This window comes from Heteronotia binoei, chromosome 12 (assembly GCF_032191835.1).
Source record: "Heteronotia binoei isolate CCM8104 ecotype False Entrance Well chromosome 12, APGP_CSIRO_Hbin_v1, whole genome shotgun sequence".
In the NCBI taxonomy this organism is placed as follows: Eukaryota; Metazoa; Chordata; class Lepidosauria; order Squamata; family Gekkonidae; genus Heteronotia; species Heteronotia binoei.
The window spans coordinates 42787891-42809644 of NC_083234.1; the positions used below are offsets into that span (position 1 = coordinate 42787891).

At 43.0% G+C, this 21754-nt stretch overlaps 1 protein-coding gene across 3 annotated transcripts in view; it reads right to left on the reverse strand.

The window, feature by feature from the left end:
- The window catches only part of BMP1 (bone morphogenetic protein 1), a 197947-nt gene that overhangs the window by 68974 nt on the left and 107219 nt on the right, over positions 1–21754 (reverse strand). For all 3 annotated transcript variants that reach the window (XM_060251045.1, XM_060251044.1, XM_060251046.1), the window contains 4 exons: positions 20401–20518; positions 18069–18247; positions 17053–17158; positions 5094–5218 (listed from right to left, as the gene is read on the reverse strand). In XM_060251045.1, coding sequence (XP_060107028.1) covers positions 5094–5218; positions 17053–17158; positions 18069–18247; positions 20401–20518 — 528 coding nt within the window. The remainder of the gene's footprint in view (positions 1–5093; positions 5219–17052; positions 17159–18068; positions 18248–20400; positions 20519–21754) is intronic.

The window sequence follows — 21754 nt, forward strand, 5'->3', positions numbered from 1 at the left end:
AAGCAGACAAATTCAGTATCAAATTTCTGAATTTGTCTGCTTATGACCCATTGGTCTGTGAGCACAAAGTATTATTGTATAATTATTAATGCATTTTAAACTGATCTTTTGTTAGCATTTTGTATTGTAAGCCGCCTTGAGCCCGCCTTGGTGGGGTAGGGCGGGATATAAATCGAACAAATAAATAAATAGAATAAAAAACGCAGTATCATCAGTGTATGTAATACCTCTTGGAATGCAGATATGACCAAAGTGCAGGAAAACTACCCCTCACTCCACCCTGTCTGCAGGGTCAGGCTTCTATAAGTGCTGGCATTTTTAAGAAATCTGACATGGAAACTCTTGGCAGCCAGATTCCTGGCCCAGAAAGGAGCCATGGCACCCTCTCCTCCAAGCCTCTACCCTGTGAGCTCTTGTTGCTGTTCAGAGGAAGGCCTGCAGCTGTCTGCCTACTCTTGATATTCTAGAATAAAGAACAAGAAAGGAGAAATGAAGGGGAGATTGCAAGAGTGAGAAAATCAACTGGTGACAACTGGAGAGAAAGGCAGAAGAAGCTAGAAGGAGACCTAGCAGAGAGAGAGAGAGAGAGGAGAACCATACAGACAAGATAACAAAATTCAGCCAGAAGACAAGCTGTTTTGTCAGGAAGTTTAGTCTAACAGCCTGGGCTGTGACTGAAAAGGACTCTCAGAGACTACCATTCAGCCAGTGGCAGCTGGGTTGGAGTTCAGTTTAGGGAATGTTATTGTTGATCATTAGCTGTACTAGTATCCATCATGCAAAAAAAGGTCATTGATCATCCACTAGTCTAAGACTGACTGCCACTATGCCTATCCTTATTTGTAACTAATTAAGAACTTTAATCATAACATTGCTACCAAGAAATAAACACATTTCTTTTTTGGATGACAAACCACCCCGTAAAAAGTCTGTCATGAAAACGTCATGATGCGACGTCACCCCAGAGTCGGAAATGACTGGTGCTTGCACAGGGGACTACGTTTACCTTTTTAAGGGGTAAAATATAATGCACACACAAGTTTCACAGAGTCATCTAAAACAGCCACTGCCAGTTGGTAACACTGGTGCATTCTCAAGCTTTAGGAGATGCATGTTTTGCCCTTCGCTCACTGCTGGAGAGTGCTGTTCCTTGCAACGTGCAGAGCCACTTCATGATCGACTAGTGATGAAGCTTCCTTCAGTCTTGCTCATTCTTTGAGTATTAATATACCTCACAGCAAGACAGTCTTCAGTGATTATGTGTATTTTGCCAAGCCTTGCCTAGGCTTTGTGTGAAATTTTTATTCTTTAATTCTGATATATATCATACTACCTAGAACACAGCTACAATCTCCCTTTTACTTGCATTTAGGTGACAATTCAGAGAACTCAAGCAAGATGCTGGCTGATTCATTAGTGCAAGCCACCAAAGAACCCCGGGGATGGGGGAGTGGAGAGAAGACACCATTTTGAAAACTTTAATGAACGAGCTACATTAGAAGCCTCTGTAGAAGCAAACAGTGGGGAAAGCCACCACATTTGCACACAGATCTTTAACACATGCAAATGTAGGAATTTAGGATTGCAGCCATGTCCTTTTTCTGCCAGGTACATGAGAGCCCAGCAGCTGCCGTTCCTGTGCATTTCTGTTACCAAAATCTTTACATCCCCTCTCCCCCTTTGGAAGTCTGGCTATCCCGCTTTGGGAAATCAGCTTCCAGTCTATTCTAATAAATGTCCATTTAATGTGTAAGTCTTTAAAAAGTAGAAAATCTTCCTCATGGGGAGACATGCAAGTTTTCCCTTCAAATATTATTCTGAAAGAGGACGTGCAAGTCACTTGGGAACCGTCTTTTGTCATGTCCTGATAACATGGGAAGCCACCTTCTGTCAATATCCAGTTTACAGCTTGGCTGGCAGGGGTAATGCTGCTTAAGCAACTGTAACTAAGAATGTATCTCCATGGTTATGTTCTATGGGCAATGATCCAAGTCCCTAATCTTCTGTTGCCTGATACGTGACATCGTTCTACAGAACATCTCCTCCTCCCTGTTGCTTTGCAGCCGTTATAAAAATTCAGAGGGATTTGTTACAGCTGAAGTTATGTGGCATCCCCACAGAGACAACAGCAAGGGATGGGAAATTTGGTTGTGTTGTTTAGAGGCAAATGACTGAGCATCGAAGTGGAAAAGTGGAGACAGGTGCTTTGCACAAAGCTTTCAGTGCAGTTCTGATAATGTTCCTATCCCTCCCCTAGTATTTTACCACCCTAATATTCTTTCTACCCACCTCTTACTGATTTTCTTGTGAGCATTTCCTTCCTGCTAGATAACGTGAACATATAGAAAAGTTACTGCTGGGATGCCCACGTTCCTTCTTACAAAAAGCCCCAAACAAACCCAAAACACCCAATTCCTTTCTGTTTACAAGCCTTTTTCTTTTCCATAGAAACAGATATCCAGTAGGGGATGGACAGTGAGAAGCTCCAAACCAGATCAAGCCTTGGGAGTCAAACAGGAAGCAAAAGTTTCACACACTCCCATTTGTTTTTGGCTCCTGGTCCCCTGCCTTCTATTCCGACATCTGCTGAGCTTCTAGAGCCAGACCTGGTGTAGACTGGATGACCTCCAAAACCTTGGTGAAGGATGGGAGCCATCCGTCCAGTCCAGGCTCCAAAACCCTGTGTTATGTCACTCTGTTTCCATTCATAAAGCAATGGGAAGAACTCAGACTAGAGCATGAGGTCAGACCCTAGGGGGATTATAACATGCAACGGAAGGGCCGGAACATTCCAGGCTTGGCTACGTCCAGCCGCAACAAGCTGAGTTCACTACACTGAAGGCAACGAATCTTCTTCCATTGTAATTCCCCCAGGAAGATGTCTCATCGTGGACACATTGAACCATTTCCATTTTTCCCACATTAATGTTTTTTCCCCAGTCTCTTTAGCAAAGATGTAATAACCAAACCAATAGCATGAGATTCATACAAGGAGACTGCACAGCTGTTGCATAAAGAAGGGTTCCAGTGCAAGAGGCTCTTCACCATCTCTCAGAACAAAATTGGGATCACTGACTTGACTCAGCTCCCAGCTTTTGAACATTACTGACATTGCAAATACCCATAAAATGTGGTGTAGGAAACAAAACACACATGTAAAATGTGTAAAATTGTAGCTACAAAAGTTGCTTCATCTGCAGCCTTGGCAAACCAACCCTGATCTGTGTCACTGCTGGTGTGCTGCAATAAGTCTGACACCAGATTTGCAGGCAGAATTGCTTCTACTGAAATAAATTTCAACGCTACAAGTTTGTAAGCAATGTTTGACTACTGGAGTCCCAAGAGGGTTTTGCACATAAGATGCCACCATTTATCACGTTGGACTGTTGACCCATCTAGCTCAGTGGCTCTCCTAAGTCTCTGTTTAAAAAAAAAATCTTATAAATACCTGCTAACTGCATCCTTTTAATAGGAGATGCCCTTTATAGAACCAGGAACCTTCAACAAATAAAGCATACCACTCAGCCACTACCTCTCCCCAACCACAGCTTCCACGGGCAGGGTTGAGCTGAAGTTAAGGCTGGTCATACCAGAACCACAGTGTATATTAAGATGTATAAACATACCTTAGTGAACAGCCTGCACTGACTTAGCCTCCCATGGCCACATGCACTTGTTAACATTGGGCATATCTGTTGCATTTGGAGCCAAAGATGAATGATCATTATTTTTTACATAGGAAAAAGGCTAGGTGCTTCTTTTTCACAATTAGAAATTGTGACAGGCCATTCCTGTTCTCATACCCCTGAAAGTCAGATTGCCAGGATGGGCTTTACAGAGGACTGCCCCAGAAGACTATATCTGCATCTGGCCTGCACCTGGGGTGATTCACTAGAAACCAATTACACCAGTGCGCTGAAGGCACAATTCCAGTACAGGAGACAGAGCACAATCAGCCAACATTCCAACTAAAATTTAAAAGGTGAGATATGAAAGTTGCAACTTGCGGTGGGGTGCAAAACTTACAAAGGGATGGGACATTTCCACACCCCTGTGCCTTGTTGAGATTAATAAATTTCAGCTCTTATACTAATCCCTAGCTCACCAAACTGAGCTCTGGTGTTATGGTTACTAGACTGTTCAGGCATGATGGACAGCAATGTGCTCTGCTCGTCAACGGTGACATCACAAGACACTAAACACTTGTACAACCACCCTCCCAGTAGTGTTTCATATTGCAACCGGCCTCTCTAATAGGAAGGGGCATGAACTGAATCATGAAGCAAAATTAATCATGAATTTTGCTGTTTGTGGTTTTCAAACTGAAGTTTGTGACAGGTCTACCGTCATGAACTTTTAAAGCAGTTTGTGGCTGTTTGTGGACAGAGCAGAAAGCAGGACTCCGAGTCCCTTTAAAACTCTGCTTTCTGTTCCCTGCAAAAGCTGCAAAAACAGCTGAGTGGTGGGTAGCACTCTGCTCCCCACCGCTCAGTTGTTTTGCGCTTTCTTGTGCAGTCCCTTTAAAGTTTTTAAGAGACTTAACAAGAAAGCACAAAAAAGAGCTGTGCCATTTCTCACACTTCCTGCAAAACACATTTAAAAGAGGACTGTGGTCCCTTTCAACAGGATGTACAGGGCCACTAACTAGTTTGGTTCACGAACAAACCTCCCAGTTCTGGGTTTGCGGTTCAGCCATGAACTGACATGAACTGCATTTTTCCAGTCCATCCCCATCCCTACCCTCTAACTGCAGAAAAGAACAGCATTTTCCCAGCAACAACATTCGGCAGTTTGAATGCTGAGAAAATAAGATGTCCTCAAAACAGAAGCCCTTCCTTTCATGGAAGATGTATAGATCCTTTATGACAAATTACATTAAGAATTCAGTATTTCTCCCTTCTTTCGATGCTATAAATTTATTGTCTGGTAAAGCCCTTAGATTGAGAGTCCTCTGGAAATGAGCCATTTTACTTCAAATGCAGCATCTTCCAGTGCAGTCCCTAGCATTTTCTAACTCCTTGTAATACATATACACTCAGTGGCAGCAACAAAAGCTTAATTCTTCCTTGGCTACTGCACAGTCAGCAACTTACCAGGGCATTTGTACAGCTTGCGAGCCTGGGCTATATCTCCTTTGCTCAGTCGAGTACGCTGGCCAATGGAAGGCTGCATCCCGTTCACATTGTATTTGGGAAGGATGGTGTCTAGGAAGATCCCCCTGAAATGATAGCATAAAGCAGTGAGTCAACTTTCCCATGTTCTCAGTGCCTCAGACTCACACACCAAGGCAACTAACAAAATTCCTTCTATATGCGGTCCTATAGTAATCACTTAGTTCACTGCAGGACTGCACAGAGGGTTACAATTCATGTGAAAACAAGCTGGTTAGTGACCTGTAGAGAAGGTAAATCTAACAATGGATATGAATGTGGACCAAATCCTCACCTGTCGCTTCCTTGGAGTACATTAGGAGCCCCCCACTTCCAATCTCATGGGATCAAAAAAGTCCCAAGTACAGATAAACATGGTATAGCCTGGTCTGTTCATTATTTTTGAAATGCCATAAAATGTGTGGAGGGGAAGCCATGGTTGAGCAGAAGCAGATAAGCCCCACAGTTTTTAATTAGGAAGGAGAGCTGAAAGTAATGCACTACTGACTCTGTGGATGACTCTGCTGGTGTTATATTAATTAGTACTGCCAGTGTGTGCTAGCAAGAGTAACAGCAATCCACTTGTCAAAGAAATTTTAGTAGTTAATTAAATTACAGATGCTGTTGGTATCATAGGAGCATTATGTTCTGCCTCTGCAGTAGCCATTAAACATTATAAGTCTCTATTTCTCTAACTCTTGCTTCTCTCTATGTAGAAATGGGAATGGGGCAAGGAAACTGAAACTGCGGTGATCTGGAGTAAAAAAGCATCATCTACCGATGCTACAACTATAGTAGCTGCATTCCAAATCTGGTTCATCCAAAGGCTGTGACAATATCTGTCCCAGTTATGTTCATGGCCACGTTAGATCAGCAGAATTCATGCTTACTAACAGTGTGCTCCAGTTTCCTTCCCCTCATCCTAGGATCTCCATGTGGCTTTAAGACCCATCACACTGGAGAAGGCTGGCACAGTTGTAAAATTCCATTCTAGAGGTCATTTCAGCTGCAGGAAAAGTGGGACATGTGTCTAAAAACATCCCACGCACCCCTGTAATTAGAAAGACTGCTGTGCAGGCACGAGGGAATGAGTCAGACTCCTCATAGCCTCTGCTATAGCATAGAAACTGTCCATGCACATTTTGAGAGAGATTAGGCAGCCTACGTTTTGGCAGGGGGCAAATTTGTCTGTGCTTATAAGACCAAGAAATAGGATGCGATCATTGCCCTCTAAGCTCTATCAGATAAAAATAAGCAGAGATAAATAGAGAATTGCCCAAAGAGAGCTAGTACTGTGAACAAGTCACACTAACATTTATAGCAGCCTTACACAAAATCAAACCATTTGCTCATCTAAGCCTAGTACTATCAAGTACAACTGGCAATAGCTCTCCAAGGTCTTGGGCATAGGTCTTTGAAGGGACTGAAGTGGGACCATACAACACAAACCCTTTACCACTCCTTTCCTCTATGATATGAAGTGAGCAAAATCACCAACATTACCTGGGAAACATAAGAACTGTCTAATACTAATTATTAGGTCATCTATATCAGTATTACCAGCTCTGCCTAGAAGTAGATTTCAGGACCACATGCAAAGCCCTTTGGAATCCTTCTGCCCAAAGATTTTTAGCAGGATGTGCCAAGGATAGAACTGAAACTGTATGTATATAAAGCATATGTTCTATCACTGAATTAAGGCCCTTTCTAATCACAGGCCTGGAATTTCTTCACCAGCAAAATACTCATTTTTATGCCTGGAGATGCAGGGGAAGGTTTTGAGTACTACAGGATCCCTGGCCACACTGTCTGAGGTTGTCTGATAAAACTTAGCGGAAAGCATTGAGTACCGAGCCTGTCACTATCTGCACAGCTTTGCTCCCTCATCTACACAATACTGTCTGTTTCTATTTCTTTGTCTTACTAGAGTGTGAAAAAGAGACAGAGTCAAGGAACTGGAGTGAAAGAGAGAGAGAGGGAGAGAGAGCGAGAGAGTGCATGTATAAAATAGTAAAGATTCCAGTAGCACCTTTAAGACTAACAAACTGATTGTAGCCTAAGCCTTCAAGAAACACAACTCTCTTTGTCAGATACATCTATTGTGTTTTTGAAAGCTTAGGCTACAGTCAATTTGTCAGTCTTAAAGGTGCTACTGGAATCTTTACTATTTTAAAGCAACAGACTAACACAGCTGACTCCTTTGGATGTATGCGCATATAAAATAACTGACAAAACAGAGTTCAGGATCAGATTTTTTTGTTAAGCTTTTGGGCTTCTGTCTTCATTTGTAACACATGAATGCCATGGGGACCTAAGGGTGGGGGTATCAGAATGCTGAGGAAGTGACATGCTCTTGGGAGGTGACAATTGCCATATAAACGATACACAAGTGCAGTAAAGGTTAAAAAATAGACTCAAAGGCACAGGTAAAAGTTTGACATATTCTCCAAGTTAAATCCAGTGCAATCCTATGCAGATATTGTCTTAAACACAATAATTTCAGTGGCTTGGATGCTGCAAAAGATTTCCATCCGCACAACCATCTTTGTGCAAGTAGAAGTGCTAAAATTATTCCTTCATGTCTGCTGCTAATTGAATGCGATTTTATCTCCACTATCTTTTTTGTGTACGCAAGACATAGCACAAGGTATTTCCTCTGATACAATTTCAAAACCAAATTAAAATAAATCATGTGAACCATCTGTTGTACATTCCATTGCTCCATTTGCACACTGTTTTGTTAAAAATTATATTGAAAAAATATGTTGCTGCCGCAGTTGAACTGCTGTTTGCGCAAGAAGGACTGCACTAAGTGTATATGTCTTTCTACTCATGCACTGCTGGATTCAACTAAGTGGGCTTAGGTAGGGAGTAACTCTGTATAGGATGGCACTGCAAGAATCTCAGGCGTGGATACTCTTTTTACTGGAAATATTTCTATGTCTGAAAGCTTGTGATCATCTAAACACAAGCAGCGAGTCACAGGTCGCTAAAGCTGCAAAAAGCTGCCACTGCTGACTTGGGATTTTTGAAATTGGCTTGAAAATCTATAGCTGGTTTTCCCAAACATAATGGCCAGTAGGATCTTGTAAATCTGCATTTTATTAAAAAACGGCATTTTTGCATTTACAGATAATGTGTTGACCGGGTCCTGCGAATAAGTAGGGGGATCATTAGAAAGTGTGGGCTGCAGCCTGCAACACCAATAGTTGGTACAGGCCCATCTCTACTGTTTTCAGTGCAGGCAAAAGGAGTGAAGACCACTGGTAAGCAGTAGATCATTCACTGGAAATTATGGGTTTCCTGCTGTTAGCTCAGGGAACAGCAGTTTCCAAGGTAGAGTTCTAAACAGACTGCAGGGAAATCATACAGGGAAAGATTTCATTTCCCCTGCTGTGGAATCAGAATGGTCTGAGTCAGACTGCTGACCTTCTAGTTCAGAGAGCAGTTCTCCACTGTCTTTCGGGGGAGGGTGGGGAGTCTTCCCCAACACCAACTATTTTTAGCCTTTATTTTATTTTTCACTTTTACCCTTTAATTGGAGGTGCCAGACATTGAATTCGGGTCTTGCTGAATGTAAAGAATGTGCTCCATTACTGGTCATGGGCCTCTCCCTGGTTGTGAACATTTTGTGACTGGTATTAATACCTGGTTGTTCCCCTTCTTTGGGGGCAAACTATCAAAAATTGGGAAACGATATTTAACTGCTCTCTGTATATATCCTCTTAGCAGCACTTGGGAGCACATGGAATATACTCTTACATCTTTTGGAAACATCTGCAGAGATACATGTAATAAAGTCAGGGGAATGAAATGAAAATGGAAATCCTGGATTCTCTCTCTAAGCTGCCAGCAAGGATTTGGGTCAGATGGGCTAGACCAAGAGAGCTGGCAGCCAGGGCCTAAGGGTTTTCGTTCTCATCACCATGTAACAGAAGCAGCAGCAGCTCCTGGCTGGGTTTTTTTCAGTAGTAGAAGCTGGGATGAACACCATGGCCTTGAAAACAAACCAGAAAATGCATCAAAACATAAACAAGGGCACAGAAGTATCTCTGCAAGTAATGGGGATGTTTCCATGGAGACACCAGCTGGGAGGGAAAGCATGCAACATGTTAGAATAACCTTTCTTCTTTTGCTGCTGGTGGAGGAGGCAGAAGATTTGTTATGCTGAAGATGAACACCACCTGTCAGAATGGCCTGAGGGGGCTGAGGAAATTATATGTTTAGGAAGGAAAAGGGAGTTAAAGACAGAAGATGATGGCTTTTCTAGGGAGACATTGACTTGGATGTATCATCCTGCTTCTTGTGGGAGTCTCTTGTGTAAACAGGAAGGGTCTGGAGGAGATAGTCTCCACTGCCAGAAGAAGCTCTGTGGGAGATAGTGAAAACTCAGAAAGGGTCTGTCTGGGCAAAATAAATATTAGCTTCCCCCTCCCCCCTTAAGGAAAGGCAGTTCTGGTCAAGCTGACTCTGATTTTGTACCAGGAAAAACAAATTTTGTGATATGAGTCTGTACCATTTATTTGGGTAACAGAAGCCATGAACGAGAGCCAAGAAGTGACAAAGAGTACTGAAAATCCTGATAGTGCTAGCTACCCTTCCTCCAAGAACTTAAAAGAAGACATCAAACACTGCCTAAGTGTTTTCTCATTGATTCCTGCAATCAAAAGGGCTAGAAACTTTTTTTTTAATCCTCAGGAAACTGAACTACATGTCAGGCACTAAATTCCACATTTGCATGATGCCATTATAGAAGCACATACAGATAACTCCCAATTTTGGTGTCTGATGGAGCTAGAAATCCTCACATGCATTCCCTCCCATTTCCTCTTGCACAGGAGCAGGAAAAAGTCATGATTTAGGTAGTCTTTGATCTAACTACAACTGCTTGTGGCATCTGGAGTTGGGTAATGTTAATAAATGGGTTGCATTGTTGTTGTTATTATTATTGCCCACAGACTGGTTTTTTTTGGGGGGGGGGATCCAACCTTCAATCTGTTAGAGAGCCTAAATACAAATGTCTCAATAATGAACAGTTAGATCAAAGATTTCATAAACCAGGAAGTCTTCAATCTCAGCTTCATATGCAAGAGAAGGGGGGGCACAAGACTGAGGATTTCAGACTCACTTCACATTGTGAACAAATTGCAGTTTATTTACTGCATCTGAGTAAAGTCAGAGACAACCAAAGGGAAATTCATTGAGAGAGTGGGAACCTCTGCCGGCATGCTAGCCCCTCTGAATTTATGGGGATTTCCATTTAGCCAGTGGAACTTTCCCTTCCTCCTATTGCCCATATGGACATGCTTAAGTCTGAAAGGGGGAGGGAGGTGGACAATTTTCTCTGGTGACCTACAATTTCCATCTTCCTACCCTGAGTGATTTTCAGGAATATTTTCCTGGCCTACTACAGTTATTGTTACACCTTCCTCCACTTGGCAAGGGCCCACATCTGGCAGCTGAAGCAGTCTAGAAGCAGCAAAAAAAAAAAATCAGAAAAGGAGTGAAGGGAAGCCCAAGACAGAGTGGCCTCTACCAGCAGAACCATGGATTGCCACAAGCCATTTCTCTTCCATTTTCTTAATTTTTGCTATGAAAGAGGAAAACACAATGATAACACAATGTCAGGGACCGTATCACCGCAAGTAAGCTTGCATGGAGTTTACTGTAAATCTTGGAATCTGAGTCATGAAACAGCAAGCCTACCAGTGCCCAGCTGACAGCTGGGGTCTGGGTTTCTCTAACAGGCTTAAAATACCAGGCTTGTTCTTGGAAAATGCGTGTAAAACTGGATGAATTAAGCAAAGCTCTTGGGAGAAGGGCTGGGAAATCTGAATATGTAGGGAGGAGAGCTCTGCAGATATCATGTTCTGCTAATGTAAGAGTCTAAAGAATAGGGAGATGGTGGTTTGTCCATGGGACGCCTAAAGTCCTGATTGCAACATCCCCCATTCAATTCAGATACTTCAATCTTTTGGTTCTCACTGGAAGACATCTTGAAGCCAGTCACTAAATAAGACTGGAACAGGGCCTTGGGCAATGGAGCCTGAATCCAGACCTAGAGCATGTGCCTGAAATAAGTTGCTGGAGCTTCAGGAATGTGCTGGATCTTTAACAAGAGCTTGAAGTGTATTGTTCTGTCAACCAGGCAAGGGTCAAAGGCCTGGCTCCTAGAATTTATACGATCTCCATTCAATCTAGAGTCTTCATACTATTTGTCAAATACAACTCTGTTCACTAGTCCTGAACAGCCATAGCCATGAGTAAACTCACTAATCTAGGTCTCAGCCTCCTGGTTCAAACCCCAGAGAGCCTCACAGCTGTTGGGTCAAACTGGATATAATTGTATTATATACATCCCTGCTGTCTGGGACAGTCATTCTCTTCCACTGAGCATGCAGCTTCAGGAGGGGATGCACATGGAGAAGTGTTGGAGAAAGAGGACTCTCATTCAGCCCACCAGATCAGTTGAATCAATTCTGGCAATCGATTTGGGGACAGGTGCTGCAGAGCCAGACTTCCCTATATGATACGATCATGTTATTAGACTACATTTATACAGGTAGCTGCAGGTGAAAGGCACATCAAATCATAATAAAAGATAGCAACCCTAATGATAAAGGAAGCCCTTCCTTTCACTGTAGGCAGCTTGGGAGTAATGCTCATGCATCTATCACATAGTTGGACTGTGTCTGCATTACAGAAGAGAGACCTGGAGGCATGTCCTTGGCAGCCTCAATACAGCTAACAATACCAGCCCAAGCATGCTGAGCAAGAATAAAATTCCATGGGCCACACCCTCTTAGCCCACAGCCATATACATCTGTGGAGCATGCATGAATCCTTGCACTTAGATTTGCTTGCCAACCCTGCCTCCTCAGGGAAAACAATGACAAGCCAACAAAAAGGGAAGGATAATCCACAGACAACTTCCCAGTGAAAGACAGTTCGACGTCAAATGAAAGCATGATCTACCAAGCGATAGGGTTGTGATGTAACACAAGGAAGTCTGTTGCAAGCCCCAGCTGCGGAAGTCAGGCTTTGCTTATTTGTTCCCTTTCCTTGAACTCAAGATGATTAGTGATTTGTACCTCCAGAAACTCAGCATCCCTTTGGGAAGGGGTAAATGAAAAGAAGATGCTTTCCTGGGCAGACACAGGAGGCAGTTCTGTGAAGAAAGAGTGGGCTCTTTGCTGATATACATCGGAGAAAAGTTCAGAACATGACATGCTTGGCCCGAGTGGATCACAGATGGGCCAAGAGAACAGAGAAGTAGGTTGCAAAGTAACAGGCATAGGCAAGTAACATTGTCTACATTAAACTTCCAAGAAATGGGTAAAATTTGATCTCTAAAACCAGATTCTTTTCCCAAGAACTATCCTCTATTTAAGGAGCCCTGTGGCAAAGAGTGGTAAGCTCTGGTACTGCAGTGCAAGCTCTGCTCACGACCTGAGTTCAATCCTGGCGGAAGCTGGGTTCAAATAGCCGGCTCAAGGTTGACTCAGCCTTCCATCTTTCTGAGGTTGGTAAAATGAGTACCCAGATTGCTGGGGGTAAAGTATAAATGACCAGGGAAGGCAATGGCAAACCACCTTGTAAAAAGTCTGCTGTGAAAACGTCGTGATGAGACATCACCCCAGAGTCGGAAAACTACTGGTGCTTGCACAGGGGACTACCTTTACCATTATCCTCTATTGATATCTGTGGGGAAGGGCTAAAAGAATCAGGAAAGTTTCCTGAAGAACCCTTCTGCTGGGATTCTAGCTACAATCCATCCAGTCTACCCATCCCAACATCAAGTTTCATTCCATAGTGTGTTTGGCAAAAGTTGTGAAATTAATTTGATTCAGAGTGGAAATCAGTTTATGTGGACCTTGGAGGTAGTTGCATTTTTTTTTGGGGGGGGGGGGGGGTTATGTTGACAGTCTCTCTTATTGGCAGCGGGAGACAATTACAACATGACATCACGTGGAAGCTTAAAAAGAGGGGGCTCCAATTCAGAAACCAAGGTGGAAAAACACCTCTGTGAAGAAGCAACCGTGCAGTGGGGAGGAGTGGATGTAGCAGCAATGAGGATGAAGAGGCTACTGTAATGGCTTTTCCATGTCTGCAACCTATGTTAGACTCGGTCTGATAGTGATCAATATCACCTGCCATTTCCGAGGTCTCCTCTACCCAACTTATGAAATCTTGCCAGAGTCCTTTCCAGACTGCTCAGCTGTGTCTGCTTTGAAATAAGAATCTTTTGTCATTTTTGTTATTTCCAGCTGTGGAATGCTGAAGACTCATCTCAACCTCACAAAGTATAAATGATACTTCCCAGACACACATAAACCTGTTCATTTAGTTCATTGTGAGCAATAGAAAAATGGAAACATAAGGGTAAAAGACCTACTGAGGGCCTGGTCTGATCTACAGAACTGTTTCTTTGTCTGAGTTTCTGAAACTAGGCTAAGTTAAAGTGGTAAAATCAGAGCCAGGGGAATACTTGCAGGTTAAGTTGTTGGAATTTTATCCACTTATGTACTACATATGGCCTAATCCCTAAAGTGCATCCTGCTGAAAGCATTCAATTCATGGTGGCCTCCAGACATCCACATGACCCACAAGAACTACTGCCAGACACTGCAATGTGTATGGCCAGCTTCCACCTTTCAGCATGGAGATGCCTTGTTTATGGGGGGGAAGCTACATCTATTCTACATAAACTCTTCCTACATTTTGCTCGTGCAAAACTACTGCTGAAAGTACAGGCAGATGTCAGGATGGTGAATGTACACAGAACAGAAGAGAAGCAAGCAGCCCAAGCTCGGAAGGGAGAGAGACAGAGTGGCGCTGACATTTCACGAGTGCACAGACACTGCCTCCCTTTGCCTTTCCTAAGGTAAACATTCGGCTTTACTCCTGATTCCTAGAGAAGGCAGGAAGCCGTCCGGTCATTGCCAGCTTGATAGAGCCTGCCAGGGCTGTTTTGACAGGAGTGCTGATGTTTGCCTTCGGACCATCACGTAATGAGATTCTCCTCTACAGAGAAGTTTCAGCTTATTCAAGTTGCTGCTCCAAAATGACCTTCCAGCCCAGGCCTCTAAGTGGAACTCAAAGCAGGCTTTCCTTTTGCGTTTCTGAGAGGAGTATCCTGATTCCAAAGTGCTTCAGAGCAGAGAAATTCACTGAGTCAACAGTTTTTCCTCTTCACTGCCCCTGGCTGCAGACCACCCCTCCTTTCCCCCTCTGCTTGTTTCTCCCCCCACATGCCCTTTGGCATCAGCATACTCCCTGCCACATGAATGAGGCAGCTGTTTCTTTCTCTCTGGAGCTCTCCAGCTCGCGCTTGGGCACACGCAGAAGCACATTCAGCAGTTCTGTTCTGTGTCTGATTGCGCCTGGACTTAGAAAGGCCTACTGTGGTGCTATTCAAAAGCCAGACTAAGAAAGAAGAGAACCTCAGGGTTCCGTGCGTGCCTGGCAGCCAGGGCAAGGAATCCCCTTCACAGAGTCTCAGATAAAAAGAGACAAAGGATGAAGGAAAGACAGAGTTCTCCTTGCACTGACAGGGCACAAGATGCATGTGAGAAATATTGGCCCCAGTCCTCCACAGGACTGACTCTGACTAAAAGTCTGTGCACCTGTTGGCTTCCTTGGGAGTAATTCCATTAAAGCCATCTCCTCTGTTTGTTCCAGTCCATGAAAGCCCTTCTTCTATTAGACACTTTGATTTCTACTCTCATTTTACTAGATAAAAAGACTCCAGGGCCCCACATTGTGAGCCACATTCTAAGTCCCCTGCTAGTTCCAAGCCTTTTAATAAACCAGCAGACAGACACTAGGAAGACAGAGAAGTGGGGGGGTTGACAACTAAGTTGGCCCTGGCTATCATACCTGTGAAATATGATGGGTCAAAAAAATATATAAAGAGTCATTCCTGTGACAACAAAAAAAAAGCCATGGGCCTTTCCAAATGCTATTAAGCTATGTTATCATCACCCATGTGCTAGCAGTTCAACATCCTTTCTCTCACATTATGGGGGAGTTACTCTGGTTCAGAAAGACAGCCATATTTTTCTCTGCCACACACACACAAAATATCAGAGATGCTTACTTTCAGTGCTCCAGAGGGGGACTGACCACCCTCTTTGAGGAACTAAATACTGTTTTAATTTTTCTAAATCTATATTATATGTACAATAGCTAGTTTACAATATTTTGTGACACTCTAATTAAAACCAGATAGAAACCAGGTTCTCTATCATGGGAGAAACTTGTGTCTGCAGTGGACGCCTTCAGAAGGCAGGCAGAAGCTCTCATGACTGTAGGATCCTCTAGGCAGAAAAAAAAGGAACATAGAAAACTAGATAGCAAGGAAAAGGATTCCACTACTTTTCCATACTCAGAGAAATATTTTGTATTAAAAAACCCAAATAATGCAAGCAGTCTGAAGACCAGACACCAGTTTACCACCACAGTGAGAATTAGGGCAGAAATATAACCCTCTTCTTGGGACAGGCATTTGAAAAACAGAAAGCACCAGAAGACTATGACCTAATTCAACTCCCTGATTTACTGAAAGGCTAGACTCAACACCCAACACATTAGCTCACAGTTCTCACATAATTGGGACCACAGTGTTCCAAAAGTAGGGTCATTGTGTGCATGTGCTGTGCATGTGCACATGTACACACACATGCACACATGCTACAGAGGAAGAGGACACAGGGTCACCAGACAATCAGGAAATTGCTTCCCAAACCCAAAGTGATAATGAGTCAGCTGAACATAAGCAGTTCAGTCACCAAGTGTTTCTAAAGGAAATGTGCAAGGGATGGGGGTTGGACACATGCCATCTAATGCCACCTTCTTTCAATTGTTTTGAAAGAAAAATGTGGGAAAACACATATCTTACTCCTGTTCATGTGTTTATATATATTTATATGCAGGGCTTTTTTGTAGCAGGAACTTCTTTGCATATTAGGCCACACCACTCTTATGTTGCCAATTCTCCAAGAGCTTACAGGGCTCTTAGTACAGGTAGTACTGTAAGCTCTTGGAGGGTTGGGTACATCAGGGGTGTGTGGCCTAATATGCAAAGGAGTTCCTGCTACAAAAAAAAAGCTGTTTATATGTATTTTGAATATTGTTTTAATGTTTTATAATTCACCACACTGAGGATCCTAAGGTGGGTGAAAAAGTACCTTTAAAATGTTTTAAATAAACAAAATAAAAAATAAAATCTGAAGCAATGTCCAGGAACAACAGCCATATGTCACAGGATAGAAGGCTTCAAATATCACGGGAAAGGGAAAAAAATCGCAACAATTGAGAGTTAAAGTTCCTCCCAAGCAAGAGTAGTTTCCATCAGTGATATCTAAGCTGATCCAGCCATGTTTGGTATATCCACACATTAGCTGTGCAAATGCTCCCACACATCCCGTGACTTGGTCCCTTCTCTTCATCCCAGAGAGAGAAAGCTTTTCATAATTTGCAATATCAAGCAAACACAATCTGTGACCATCCCAAACAGGCTTGTCAGCAATCACAACCACACTGCTTTGTCTTCTCACATCTGGCAAACGGCTGTTCTTGGGGTTAATATCAGCAGCTGGAAACAGAAAGGTTAGCTGACAGTGTGTGTGAGCTCTGCATCACAGTTCCCACCTGGAGCCCAAACTATCTAGGTCAGCTCTGCAAATGGCTTAGGTATAGATATAGACCAGTGCCCAGACCAACAAGAGATTCTGTATCCCTCAGCGTCATAGGCCCATTCAAAGTTTTGGGCTGGGGTGGGGTAATGCCCTACCAAAGGTGTGACCTTCACCTGAAAGAACAGCCAGGTATACATGTGCATGAGTGAATATGTGTGTGGGTTTGGTGAACATAGGAAGCAATAGTATTTTTGAGCTCTCACTTGGAGAAGGTGTTCCGTGCATAGTGCATTATGCTGTCAAAATCATATGTCTCTCCCAATGACTCCACTTCTTCGGGCTCCATCTTCAGGAAGTTATACTCCTGCCCTGCGGAAACAATCAGAGGCAGAAGCATGAGGGAAACCCCAGGCTGGACTGTACTGGCTCTGGAGTAAATTCCATGTGCTAGTAGCTTCAATTTCTCCAACTCACACAGCAGTACTAACTAGTTGCATCCCACGCTGCCTCCCTCTTGAAGGACAGATGTTCTATCCTGCTCCCAACTAAATGAAGATTAGGGTCATAACTGCTTAAGAAAGCCCAGGGCAGTGTCTTGCTCCTGAATACTGAATTATTGCTAACTGAGCAACTGCTGATTATTTCTGGCTTAGTCAGCACAACTCTGTAGCTAAATTGAGGGCACACTTGTTCCACTGTGCGCCTGGGCTCTTTGTTGAGAACTGGGCCTCTGTTGCTTTTCCAATATGTCCAATGGTGTCAGGCAAAGGATGGGTGCTGTAGGAAGGGGAATACATTAAGCATTGTGCTGCTGGATATGATAGGCAAAAAGCAGCACTGGCTAGATGAATGGGTGGAAGTAAAAGGGTGCATATGCGATTGGGTAGTGGAAGGACAATGGGACTGGGGGTGGAATTCTCTTGGTCTGCTCAGCAAACAGATGTCGCTGGACCACTAATAACTTTGTTCTAGAAGATTGTAATAATACCCCGCACCTTCACTCGAGTCTCAAATTGGCTTACAATCACCTTCCCTTCCTCTCCCCACAACAGATGCCATGTGAGGTAGGTGGGGCTGAGAGAGTCCCAAGAGAACTACTCTCGAGAGAACAGCTCTGAGGGAACTGTGACTGACCCAAGGTCATCCCACTAGCTGCATATGGGGAATCAAACCTGGTTCTCCAGATTACGGTCTACAGCTCTTACCCACCATACCAAACTGTTCTAATACGATGGAGCATGGAAGGGAGGGAAAGTAGGGAGGAAATCAGAGGCTTTACCTGGTTGGATGTTTTCACGGATAATGGACACATGGGCATCTCTGTCTGGGCGTGTGTGCTCATGCCAGAACCCGATGACATGGCCCAGCTCATGTACCACAATGCCAAATTTGTCACAGTTTTTCCCAATGGAGATTGCCTGAGGTCCTCCTCCTCTGCGTCCCACATAAGAACAGCACCTGTATGGAGAAGAAGAGATTGTCAAACTTAGCATCTCAACTGCTTTTTATGTTCACCTGATACCATCCAACGTAGCTGTTTGTTCTGATGTTTGTGATCTTTTGCTACAGGGTTATTGTTCTTTCTGTTCCTTCTCTTCTTGTGGTCTGTACCCACTTAACAGTTCTCTTAATTTTTTAACACAGTCCTTGCTTCATATGCTCTCCTTTCCTTCCGTCTCCAAATTAAGGAGATGAGCAACATCTACATGGTGGAGAAGGCCATGCATCAGAATAAACTCAGCTACAGAATATACAATACAAAGTTACATGGGGATCCAAACCCAAAGAGGATTCCTTGAGGGAGAAACAAAGATCCGTTTAAAATCAGAGGTTTTTAAATTTTAAATGCATATATAGGAAAGCATTTAAACAAACACTCATACTATGTGAAAACTACTTTGCTGTCAAGGTTGTGTTTGGAAAGACAAGACCCACCAAGACTGCAGAAACTTCAGAGAAACCCAAAAAAACCCTGCAAGAGTCTATTAAAAGTTTCCAAAGGACAAAGATTAGCATGGATGCTCCAATGTACAGCCTTGCAGATTTCTTAACCCTATGAAAAGCTTCAGTCTTCCCACCCTGCTGGTGGCAACATGTTGTCTTATTAATTTGGTTTTTCTGTGAGCTGCCAAAAAAAGATGATTTATGACTATTGCCTTTCCACAGATATCATTTTTGGATAAAAGATGTGTCCAGGTTTTTGTTTTTCCTGAGATAAATATTTTGGAACTGCCTCTCTAATTTCTGTAATCTTTGTGATCTGGGTGAAAACAGGGCTAGAAGGGCAAAAAACCAAAACCAAACTCATCCAGGACACAGTCAACAACAACAAAAATAATTATTTGGCTCCCGGCTGCCTTGTCTTGCTAAAATTTTGCCCACAGATTCACTCAAAAAGAAATTTGTTTTGAAAAGTTGTGTATTAGAGATATTTCATATTTTAATATTACATCTTTTTTGCATTTAGTGTCACAGTCATGCTCAAGCATACATGGTTCATACAACTATGAAGCGGTCACTGTAAGCAACAGCAACTTCATTACTTAATATGAAAATCTGGGCTGCCACCTGAAAAAAAGAGTGGCTCCCAAGAACACGGAAGTCAGCTATTGAGAGCCCATGAGTACATTCAGAAACCATTTGTGTTATGGTAGGTGGATATTAAATCATTGCATAGAACATACACACACAATAGACCAGAAAGGAAACTAACTAATCTGCATGAAAAAAGATTAAAATTGAACATCAATCTAATTAAAATTCCACATCAGGAAAAGAATTCAGTGACTTGTATACCTTATGCATATTAAGCAAATTTGCTTGATTTATCTTGTTGCACAATTTATTCTATATAGAGAGCATGATTTACAGAGGGGTCCTCTTCCTGATATTCCCAGTGAAAGGAGATAGGATCACTCCTAAGCACCTTTCTGCTGGCAGAGATCAAAGATAAAAGGAATTTACAGTTGCAAATGCCACTGTTATATTAGCTGTCCCTACTGCAAACAGAATGCTGCCAGTGCAGGGCATAAAATTGGATAGGGTGGTGAACAGGTTGCTCATGCTCACTCAGCGTGTTCTGAGCCTAATATCATCCTTAAGAAGAATGGCATTAAGTCCCATTGGTTCAACTGAGAGTTTTAGGTCACTGTGTTCATGATTATCAGGAGATAACAGCCTTCCAATTGTTTACTCCAGGGGCAAAATCCCAAACCACTTACCCTCAGATAAAGGGAGACAAGTCAGAGGTCAGAGAGGTTCTTTTTCTCTCTTTCCATCTCATCCAACCACTGATTCAGTCCTTGAAAATGTTACAGGGGCAGAAAGGGGATGAAAGTTATGGGAATGGTTTGCTATCCCAGGAAAGCTGATTGCATAAACCAGCCCACACAGCAGACAATGCTGGATGAGCAAGACAATGCTGGATGAGCAATCAACTATTTCTGACCTTTAGTCTAATGCATAAATCACTTCGCAGTATTCCCTTCCTCTTTGGAAAGTACTAGGGAGTCCAGATATACACAGAGGGCTGAGATTCATGAAACTTTTCCTTTGGCTATGAACAACAGAAGACCCATTACCTACTAAGAAGTTCTGCCCCCCCTTCTTACCCACAAGGCCTGTATGTAAACACTATGTAGCTGTCTTCATCATTCCGCTCTAAGAAAGTGACGCAGGTGTGCTTCTCCCAGTGGCGCATGGCCTGTCGAAAGATTGCTCGCTGGTTGCCTGCAGGAAACATGAAGAGGTCAAACATTGGCTGAAGTACTTGTAGCCAGCTCTCTAAAAGTGTAGGGTTGAGATCACTTGCTAAGAGAGACATAAGGTATCAAGTCAATTCTAGGGTGTTGTAGAAACTTTACTAATGGCTTCTAGGAAGGATGGGAGGTCCTCAACACAGGCTTCCCCCGTAACATCTGAAAAGATGCCCTCCTTCACAACTAAGCAGAAAATGATGACTTTATGGCTCTTCCTTGGAATGCTATTCCATTAATTGGAAGCAGCAGATGAGAACTCTGTTCTGAAGAGCTTTTCTTCTAGTCCACTTGTAAGCACGACAAATATATCTCAACACATACAGAAGCACAAGGTTCTAAGGACAACAGCTGCTTCCAACGGTGCAAGCTCACAAACCCTGGCTCAAAACAGACAACTGGACAAATATTTTGCCTCACAGCTTGGGAATTATAGTGGCAGAACATCCAAGTACTTTTTGTTCAACTTGCTAAAGAGACGAGGCAACTAGGTTACAATCAACAACAAACCTAAACATAAAAATCAGCCACTAGTTGGTACTTTGAAACATGATGGCTATGTTTGATGCTAGGGTTCAGGCTGACAAAAGGCTGATCATAGGCCACAGCCCACCTCAGAGGGACACCTGCCTGCTCTCCCTCTCATTGGCTTAGTTCTGATCTGGGAACAGGCTGTTCCAGGGGTTTCTAAGCCTAAAAAGGAGATTAATTGGTTGAAGGGAGGCAGGAAAGGAACAGCTGCAGTGAAGAGAGAAAGAAGCACAATGTAAGGATGTGGGAAGGGGTGTGAGAACCATGGGCTTTTGGGAAAAGTTAAAGCAATGTCATTTGGTTCCTCTAGTGGTTCATTGCTAGAGAATCCCAATTTCTGAAACATGCCTTACTGGCTGCCAGCAGAGGGTCCTGACATTTGCATTTGAGACACAACACACTGAATTATGGAAGGACAGAAAACTGGCTGAAGAGCCTGCATGATCTGCAAAGGCTGCAAATAGCAGTCTCTCTAAAACTATTATAGAATATCTGACAAGAACTGAGAGATGTATAATTCTTACAAATGTGTACTGACACATTTTCACCAATTCAGACTGTACACATTGATTAGTCTATTAAGGAATATGGCAATTATTTATTCTAATACAGCCTCATTTACCTAAATAGCTCTGGGAATCATTTAATAATGATAATCAGATATTGAAATGCATGTTTG